The sequence below is a fragment of the Limulus polyphemus genome, unplaced genomic scaffold, assembly GCF_000517525.1.
Source record: "Limulus polyphemus unplaced genomic scaffold, Limulus_polyphemus-2.1.2 Scaffold3376, whole genome shotgun sequence".
In the NCBI taxonomy this organism is placed as follows: Eukaryota; Metazoa; Arthropoda; class Merostomata; order Xiphosura; family Limulidae; genus Limulus; species Limulus polyphemus.
In genome coordinates this window covers 48737-59429 of record NW_013668986.1, presented here as the reverse complement: position 1 = coordinate 59429, position 10693 = coordinate 48737, and the positions used below count along the sequence as shown (strand labels likewise).

General features: G+C 30.8%; 1 protein-coding gene across 1 annotated transcript in view; it reads left to right on the top strand.

The window, feature by feature from the left end:
• Positions 1–10693, top strand: part of LOC106469249 (unconventional myosin-Ic-like) — a gene marked incomplete at its 3' end in the record, with an annotated part of 74538 nt that overhangs the window by 16248 nt on the left and 47597 nt on the right. The window contains exons 4-9 of the mRNA XM_022397714.1: positions 3884–4082; positions 5000–5080; positions 6624–6803; positions 7953–8051; positions 8716–8826; positions 9535–9606. Coding sequence (XP_022253422.1) covers positions 3884–4082; positions 5000–5080; positions 6624–6803; positions 7953–8051; positions 8716–8826; positions 9535–9606 — 742 coding nt within the window. The remainder of the gene's footprint in view (positions 1–3883; positions 4083–4999; positions 5081–6623; positions 6804–7952; positions 8052–8715; positions 8827–9534; positions 9607–10693) is intronic.

The window sequence follows — 10693 nt, the reverse complement described above, 5'->3', positions numbered from 1 at the left end:
TCACCAGGTTGTTAGTAACATGAGTTGGTCCGCTCAATTGTACTATACAGTGAGGTTAGATAGAGTAGTAACCCATGTAACTCCGATGAGGATAGCCTGTTTTGTGTCACAAGTTGGTCCAACCAACGCAACTCCTCACAGTCTTCAGCTAGTTCAAAAACTCGACTGACTCTGGCAGTTAGTAACATGAGTTGGTCCGTCCAACTCTGCTCCTCACAGTCTTCAGCGAGTTTAGCTAGTTTAGAAACTCCGCGACAAGGTTAGCTAGATTAGCCCAGTTTACTTCAGGATAATTCGGTTAGTAACCTCAGTTTGTCCGATGAACTGTGCTAAAATATTTAAACACGACCATTGATGTTGAAGAAAACCTTCAGTGGCATTAGCTGGCTCAGAAACAAGACTCAATCCAGCGAGGCTAGGATCTAGAGTAGTAATCTGAGTCACTACGACAATGATTGTATCTCAAAACCAATGCTATGTTGTAACAGCAGGTAATCAATGAAACATATTAGAAAAACTGGTAGAAAGATGGTAATCTACAAGATGATTTATTCAACGTCATATATATAAACATTTTTGGTTACAAGCTAGCACTCAGATTGTTATATTTTTGTTAGATTATTGTAGTGTTGGATACACAAAATTTGACTAGTCCTCTACTTTATAGCGTTATCTCATGAAGTAATGATCATAAATAAACCAGACCTACTTATTACCAACTAAGCAACTCATTCATCCCTAGTTTGCGATTTTGTTTTGTGGGTGTGCAAGTTACCTATCTTTAAACAAGAGAGAGAGAGATCATTGTTTCCACCAATAATATTTTTATTTTAAGCGCCTCTCATTTTTCTTCGTTAGTTTATTGTTTCCACAGACTGAGATAAAAGGATTTTTTGTTGATTTTTAATTTGTACATCAGTATTATGTACAGATAAGAGCACAAACTCTTTCACTTAGTTTTAATACGGAATAAAATGATAGTATATAGGTAAAAACCTAAACTTCATATAAATAATTAAACGAATCAACGGTTAAAATAGCTGTTGTATGAATATAGTTGAAATTTAACAATAAAACAGACAAAATATTTCACGGATGCACTATCACTGATCAAAATATCAATACTCAACAATATAGTGTTACTGAAGAATAAGTATACAACAAACAGAGATATTACAGGATATAAAAGAATTGTCTAGGCGAGGAAATTACAAAATCTAGAAGACAATGTGGAAAACTCGCCAGAAAAAAAAAGATTATTGGTGAATATGAAAATAACATTTCGGGCAACAGCCCATATAAGGTTTTCAATGAGAAGAAAACTGCTTTTAGAAGGGGATAAAGCGTGGCTCGAGAACATATTACTTAGCTAAAATACAGCAAGATATGAGAAGTAACACAGAAATATAATTAGTTGGATAAAGTAAGAATAAACTTTTAAAATCGTGAAAAAATACAGTAGCTTATAGTATTTACATATTAAACTATAACTGAATAAATAAATAGTATTGTCCAGCGAGATACAACAATGAAAGGTATGACCATTGGATATGAAATCATGAAAAAAGTAGCAGAAAAATTGACATGCGACTTAAACTAAAATAAAGAAGATATAAGTGAAACATATTTGGTTAAGAAAATGGCTTGATATAACAAACTATCTTAAATGGTTAAGCTTGTGAATAAGAAAAAGAAAACGCGTTCATTTAACAAAATTGTTAAGCAAAACGAACGTTATGAGACAGTATACATCGGGTATAAGGGAAGTGGAAAAGTTAAGAAATGAGAACGCATAGAAAATACCTGGAGAAACGTTCGATTTATAAATTAGGCGCTATTAATCATTTTGGTATAAATGAAAAATCTCCATTTTCTTTAACGTATTCCACTTCCCTTATACCCGATTTGTACTTTATCATAATGATGTATGTTGTCCTGATGAGTCCGGGCATTGACGAAAGGTCTAGTCGGTAATGAATATTGCAGATGTAGTGTGGCTGTCAGATAATAACATATAATCCTTTGCTTTCACTCATGGGTTCGTAAATTATTCTAATTTACTTTCTTTTTATTTATTCTAACTTTACCCAAATAATTATATTTGTGTTCCTTCTGACACATTTCTTAGCTTTATTTTAGTTTAATAGTATGTTTTCGATCTTTTGAGCCACGAGTATTATATTTTTCTTATACCCCTATCTATATTAAAAACTGTTGGCTTGTTACTGCAAATCAGATAAATGGTTATTTTCATATTCATCAATAAACATAATTTAACGATTTGTTTGTTCTACTGAAAACGGTATTATCAGCAAAACAGTGGTTCAGCTGCCAAACATCAGGATTGCGTGATGTAGCTTTAGAAAAATACAACATGGAGGAGAAGTTAGAGAAAAGACTTTATTTATGATCATGTTTTCACGAAACCTGAACAGGACTAATTCAAATCTGATTCAAACGAGTAACATGATGAGAAAAAAAGAAAAAAGATTACAATTTTTCGCCGAGACCCGGGATCTTCAAACTAACTCTCTCCCAACTGAGTTGTCTCGGCTAGCTACTTGTGTGCTTTTATTATATTCTAGTCTTTTAAACCTCTATTTTTGAATATAATTTATTAATACGTATAATTATATCCCTATCATTTGATAGCACGAGGTAAATATAACGAGAGTTTATGTCGAGGATGTGGTATTTCAATACCTTTTTTTGCGGACAAACTGTAATATTATTATTATTATTAGAAGTAGTACGTAGACCTAAGCCTAACTGGTTAACTTGTTCTCTTTCACGTTTAACTTTATATTACATAGCCACAAACATATACATTTCAGTATTGTGTAGAAAACTGCTATAGGAACTACGTATATATTAATTCGACCAGAGGGGGAAAAAATAACAGAACAAAGTAGAAATAAAATATGGATCTATTAATATTAAACATGTAGTGGATGATTATAGATAAAAGTTGGGAAAGTTATAATTTATTCTCTTAATAACGTTTAATTATCACATTTTTTACGTTATATTTCATGAATGACTTTGTGAGTTTATATATTGTTTTTGGTAGTTATTTTAAGCGTAAATGCACAGATAATATAGTACTTTCACGTTTCCCGCTCTTCAACTGAACGTAAAGAATAAAATTCGGATATTAAATTTTACTAATATCATTAAACTAGTAAAGTCTAAGAAATACTTGGCCTTTTCTACTTAAAAACCATATATTCTTTTGATATACCTTGCGTGATTTGTTGCTTAGACATGCCATCTCTCGTTGGTTATCTACTGTTAGTCTCATGTTTCTAAACTATTTTAATCTAAACTTTGTAATCATCACGCAACTTAAACTTAAATCATCATTGAAAGCAGTACGTACATGAGCATTGAATGTCAAGTCATTAGCGAGATTTACTGAAGGACTTAATGTTCAATCTTATTATGGGTCTACTAAACTTTAAATTTGACTTAGGCTGTGAAAACACTTTACCATGAATGCTCAACATGCATTGTGTAAACAGTGTTTGTGCCGCATTGTGTCGTCATGCCTAATTTGATAATGAACTACAAACCGAAATTTAAGCATTTTTATGCAGTTGTTAGACCCGGCATTTAGTTTTAAACATTGATTTTCTTGACCTAATTGGTAACTAATTTTTACGCATTATTACCATACCATATTATTACCATATTATGTTACGAAAGATCGTTTATGAAATTATTTTAGTGATTACAATCAGCAAAGATAGTTTAGTTACTATGGTAGTTATTAGTTGTTGTTTTTTTTTTAAATAACTCCCAAGTATAGGCTTTGTTAAGATTTACCAAAAATAAAACCGAGGAAGGGTGTTTATAATAACTTTGATGTATTATTTTTCTTTAGGTTTGCCATAGCTGATACAGCCTACAGATTCATGCGAGAGGAATGTCGCGATCAGTGTATTTTGATATCTGGTGAGAGTGGAGCAGGAAAAACAGAAGCATCAAAAAAAATTCTCCAATACTTGGCTGCCGCTAGTTATCATGCTACACAGGTGGAACACGTTAAAGACAAGCTTTTAACATCGAATCCAGTTTTAGAGGTAGGAAGCAATCGATCATTTTAATCAATATTATTTTGTAACAGTAAAAACGCTACTATGAACAAAATAATGTGATAAATTAGAAAAACAAATTGATGTTAGAGGACGAAATATTTTGTAATTCAATAGCTTTATTGAAAAGGAAACACATTATTATAATGTGTGATTAGTTTTATTAATGATTGCGTGGTTTATTTAGGGCTATTGTTTTTGTTTTTTAACTGTGAATTTCATCTTTTGTTAATAAACGTTCATTTTCATTTACAAAATTTGTAGCTGATTTAAATGAAGTTAAAACAGTTTGGCCTACCATTTTTTTATTTATAAAAATTACCTTCCCACATTAAGTTAAATGTGAAAGCTTTTTTATTGTATGCACACTTTTAAATTATTTTATTTTATTCATATCAAATATCAAAAACAATTTTCTGATATGCAGATTATAAGTCTACGTTATAAAAGGCAGTTGTGCTATTAAAAAAAATACGGTTCACTGTTGTGAAATAACACCTATATTTGATATTGATGAACGTAAAAAATCGATTATGTTCGCCATCATTTAAATTTTAATAAAATAAAAAAGGTATGACCAACTCTGGCCTAGTGGTTAGTGTGCTCGGACTATGAATCCGAAGGTTCATGGTTTGCATCCTAAACATGCTCTGTACTTCGGAGCAGTGGGTATACAATAAGAGTGATGGCTATAAATCCTCGTATTTAGTCAGACAAGAGTAACCCAAAAGTTGGTGGTGGGTGGTGTTGACTTGCTACCCTTCCTCTACACGATCAATTACAAAATAGAAACATCTATATCAGATAGCCCTATTTGAAGCTTTGTGTAAAAATTCTGAAACAGAAATTTACATAAGTGTGTATATGTAGCAGATAGTTAACATACATATTTTCTTTTATCATAGGCGTTTGGTAATGCAAAAACAAATCGTAATGACAATTCCAGTAGGTTTGGCAAATACATGGATATTGAGTTCAATTTCATGGTAAGCAAGTAAAAGGAAATTTATAACTTTATGATTATTATAAGTACTAACAAATGCTTAATATTTTATTGTGTGTTGTTTCTTTTTTAATTTGTAAATTAACTTTAAAAACATTAATACTTATTTTATGTGTTATAAAGTAGCCATGACATGAACTGTATTCATGATTTTAGTTATTATTTGAAATTATATAAAATTTCTATAATTCATCCCTTTCATGTTTTATGTATATGTGGGATGGAATTCTTCTATAGTAGGTGACTATGACTTATTGGCGAGAAATTCGAACAATAAACGACAAGCACACAATCCATTTGTTTTAAAACAATATATTCAAAACACGTCAAACATATGTACAAAACTTCATTACACTATAGAATATCACAGTTGTATCTAAAACTCCAAATAATTCTCTTTTCTTGTCAAAAGTCCACCCATTCAGTTACTTTAGAATCCAATTGACAAGACGAACTATTTTTTGTTCTACTTTGTTTATTACTGTACAATCTGCGATAGATCCACTTACAACCACAGGTGCATTTCTGAGTTTAAATAATTGTCTCCTTTTCTTCAAAGTCCACACAGACGAGTTCATTTACTTTAGAACACCCTTTCACAAAACAAATTATTTCCTTATCTGTGTCAAATATCAACGGTTAAGGCTAATCATCCACACGCCGGCTAACTTTACATTTTCTAACATGTTTCTGACTGAACTTTTCTTACTTTTTCATTACTTTCCTTGTGCTCGCCTATTATATTATCAATTGTTCACTGAGGCCCGAGATTTTGTACAATCTATGCGACGCGATGATTTAACATTACTCAGTAAAGGTAACGAGAAAAACACCGAATATTAGAGTAACTTGGCGTCAATAATACTAGAACAGTTGAATCACACACACAACGTACGACTCTTACCGAGTTACGCAACCAAATTTGTCATAACTATCGCCTTTAAAATAATTACTTTAACCTTCTCTCTTGTTATGAAAAGTAAATTAAATCACCAAATAAACTAAATAATAACTCTTAAACTAAACAGTCTTGTATATACAATAATCCCAATCATTGATAGTTCAATTTGTAATCCTAGAAGAAAATCAGTATATGTGGATTTCTTTTATTTAATGTAATTAAGATGATGCTTACTTACAATTTAACTTGATTGTTGTGATAGTTATAACTATTGATTAAGTAGCATGTTATAAATTTCATGCCAAACTGTTTAGTGATATTTCTACCGGATAATTAAACCACCTCACTTTCTCGAAATATATACATCATTGACTGATATAGTAATATTTAATGTAATTAAGATGATGCTTACTTACAATTTAACTTTATTATTGTGATAGTTATAACTATTGATTAACATAGCTTATTATAAACTTCATGCCAAGCTGTTTAGTGATATTTCTACAGGTTAATTAAACCATATCACTTTCTAGAAACATATATATTATTGACTGATATATTAATATTTATGTAACAAGTACTGTAACTTGAATATAACTTGCATGTTTAACTTAAATTCCACAAGGGGGCACCACTTGGAGGTCATATCTTAAACTACCTTCTTGAGAAATCTCGAGTGGTTCATCAGAATCCTGGTGAGAGGAACTTTCATATATTTTACCAGTTGGTGATGGGTGCAGATGACAACTTGCTGCAGAAACTGTTTCTGCAACGAGAACCAGAGTTGTACTACTACATGAACCAGGTTGAACATCTGCTGTTTTGTTTTTTAGTATTGTTGCTAATGGTGTTACAAGTCACATGTGGAGGCAGACTTAAAGCTGTGATAAAAATACCACAAACACGTACCAATGTACATTGATAGTATTTAGAATTAAACATTCTTTACAAACATCCCATACTTTCCTCTTGTATATGTATACAACCTCAAAACTACCACAGTCAAGCTTATTGTCAAAATGTATATGAAGCTAGTTTAAAGTACCAAATTTCCGAATTGTAATCAAGTCTGCTGGACATAAGTTTTACTTTTATTTAATTACAGACTTTTAACTTCTTAGTTGGTACTACTATATTTTGAGTGTTTGTAATAATTGATTCTCAGCAGAATGATTCAACTACTGTGTCAGTTTTAAAGAATCGCTAACAATATTAGTTTAAGTTGATAGTGAAAAGTTATCAACAGGGATATGGTACTTCTGCCATCTGGTGACTATAAGTTGTATAATATCAGTATTTATCATCACATTGTAACAAAAAAGGTTTGAAAATGTTTTAATGTGTTATTACGATTGATAATGCTGTCACTCTTTTATAGACTAATAGAGCAATAAATAATTTTATGTACAAATAAAAAAGAACTGATTGTACTAACATACTGCCTATATAATACTTGTTTTATCCAAAATTTAGATTCTTAACTGTTCTGGTTAATTACTGCCTTTATTTTTGAACAAGGCATCTTACCTGTCTCTGAAGAAAGTAACTGTTGATTAAATTGGATAAAATAAAGGAATATGTATTCTGATAAGGATTAAGAATTTCTAGTTTTGAAGATTTTACTTTAAATATAATTCTGAATAATCAACATTATATGAAAACAATTTTTCTACTTGTTTTATAATAATTTAAGAAACAGGTTATGTAAGAATTTCTTATCAGAGAATAGTGATATTTGTATCTAGTGATATTTTATACAGACAAATAAACCCAAGTGATATCTCTTCCAGATACAAAAACTGTCTAACCTTCTAGCAATATCTCTCCTAGATTAGTAAACATCATAGTAATGTCTTATCTCAGATAACAGGAATGTATTACATAACCTCTAGTTATATATATGTTTAGAATAGTAAGATTGTATTGTAACCTTCTAGAGATGTTTTAATTGTAGGGTAACAGCACCACAGTGTATGGGGTAGATGATGCAGCACAGTTCCAGGTGGTAAAAAGTGCCTTGTCAGTTATTGACTTTACTGAAGAAGAGGAAGAGGTAAGTTTCTGTAGTTAAGGTTGAATTTAAAATATTATTCTTCAACATTATACGTTAAAAAAAAGAGAGAGAATTATATCACATATACTGAACTCAATTTTTATAGACTCCAAGGAGGAAACTCTCAGACTTTTAATACATTGGGGTAGAATTGAACTGGATAGAATTAATTGCATTTGAAAATGATAAATATACAGTACTACTATTTGAAATTTGTTTAAATAATTGTAATTTGGCTGAATTTTTTTACCCCATTTTCTCTCTTAAATGACTATAATACTTCTGTATATCTATTAAAATAAAATGGCAAAGTTTCAATACCAAGAGTCTAATTATTGTCCACAAAAGACACATTTGAAAGATCACCTGACCACTAAACTTTAGTGTTTAGAATAACACAATAACACCTCACTTTAATCATTAAAATGACATTATTCTACACTGTCAAACATGTGATCTTAATCTTTTGAGAAATGTACTGTTCAGAGAAAATGAATAACCTTATTACATAATAGCAACTCTAAAATCATTAACAAAATATGTTCAAAATTATTGTTGATTCAAGTTATTTAAGAGATTGTAAAATGATAAAATTAATTGTACCCTAACAGCTGTTTCAAAATATTAACAAAAAGTGTTATGGTAATCTTGTGATTTTTCATAGGCTTTGTTTATGATCACTGCTTCTATTCTGCACGTTGGTAACATTGGTTTTAGTGAAGAAAATGGCCAAGCTATAATAGCCCAGGAGAAGTCTGTGTCTTCTATATGCAAGGTTAGTTTCAGTACTGATATAAACAGTCATGTAATATTAATCATGTTCACATATATTTTAAATTTCAAATCTATTTGTGCAAGTGAACTTCAAGTTAAAAATCAAATAAGATTTTTTTTCGTAACCCAATCAGCTCAGTAAAATTTAAACTGAGTGAAAGGCCTTATGGACAGCTACACACACACACACAGTAGCTAAAATGTGTGCTATTAAGCATTCATTCTGCTGGAAACCCATATCAGTAGGCAGAGAGTGATGTGGTTTAATATCTAATCAGTTACTGTAACTTAACCATACAGCCCTTGCCTACTACTAGTGCAATGTCTCTCAACCATTGGTCCATCACAACCACCTTTTGGGAAATGGGATTTCATGAAAACAAACAAAAACTGACAGAATATTCATATGTAGATCATAATGTTTTTTTTTGTACTTGCATTTTAGTGGTCTGTGACAGTTTATGGAGGTAGCGAGCCAGTCCCTGATATTAAATAACTTAAACACTGTGCTAGTGTATCATACTATGACAACTTCAGCATTGTATTGTAACCTTAAAAAAAATCGTAAAACTGACAAGAAAAAGAATGCTGTTGGGTCATCATTGATTGTTGATAACTGTGTTTTGGTTTCATAATTAAACCTACTGCTAAAGCTGAATATTTTTGGATAAACTGTCTACAATGAGCAAGTGGCCTTTCTTTATTTTAGTTGCTAGGATGTCCAGAAGATGTTCTGAAAGATGCTCTTACACATCGTACCATTGAAGCTCGTGGAGATACTGTGAGTATAAATCTAGACATTTGACACATATAACAATTAATAAGAATATTATTTTCTTTTTGAAGCCCCCTCCCCCACTATTGTGTGGGTATGTGCTAAACAAGAAAACAAAATCTAATTTTTGCTACATACAACTTTTAAGTGCATATAATATGTTTATTAGTTCTGTAAAATGAAATATCATGAACCACAATAGTGATTCATAATAAGGATTGCAAGGAATTGTACAAAACTATAATAGAATGTTCATGCACAAAACACCTTAAACAGTAAAAATTCAGTTCAAACAACACTTTAAAACCTTTATTGACTGCTAAGGCTGTACACATATAAAAATGCACAAAAAAGGATACATGTTAGATGTACAAGGAAAAGAAGATCCACTCAAAACAACCCATTTCTAATTCTTCTATTTCTTCAGCTTGATATATTGTACTTAAACCTTTTGTAGAATACAAAATAAGGTACTGCAAAGGGCGTAGGGTCATTGAAAAGGCGATTTGCTTTTTCTATATTTTAAATAAGCTAAAAAACATTATAATTCCAGTATGAATGATGTTATCATTATCTCTTGAAGTTAGCTTTCTTACAAATATCTAGTGCTACTTTAAACAGCTTAAGTACAGGGTGAATCAGGTATTACCAGCCAATAATAGATGAACATTAGATGACTGTAATATGTAGATACTCAATGCTTTGTACACTATCCAATTGGTGTCTTTAGGGATCCAACCCCTATATTATGTATGAAGTGAAGGAGTAAAAAAAAAAAATACACATAATATTAAATAATATTACACACATTCGTAGAATAATTACTTTAACTCTTTCAGCACATACTCGGTCTGGGACCGACCTTGTAACCGTTTTGTGCTTGTTATAGTTTTCATGCTATAACTTTTAAATTAGTAAGTGAATGTTAACAAAATTTTGCAGAGTATCGGCAAACATTACAATGCTTGCATATGCAAAATATCAAATTTTTTTATTAAGTCTTAAGGCTTGTGAAACAATGTTTTTCTCATGCCTTTTTTCTTTTCACATGTTGCCTATTTATCATGCAAAGTAATTTTCATTTTAAGATTAA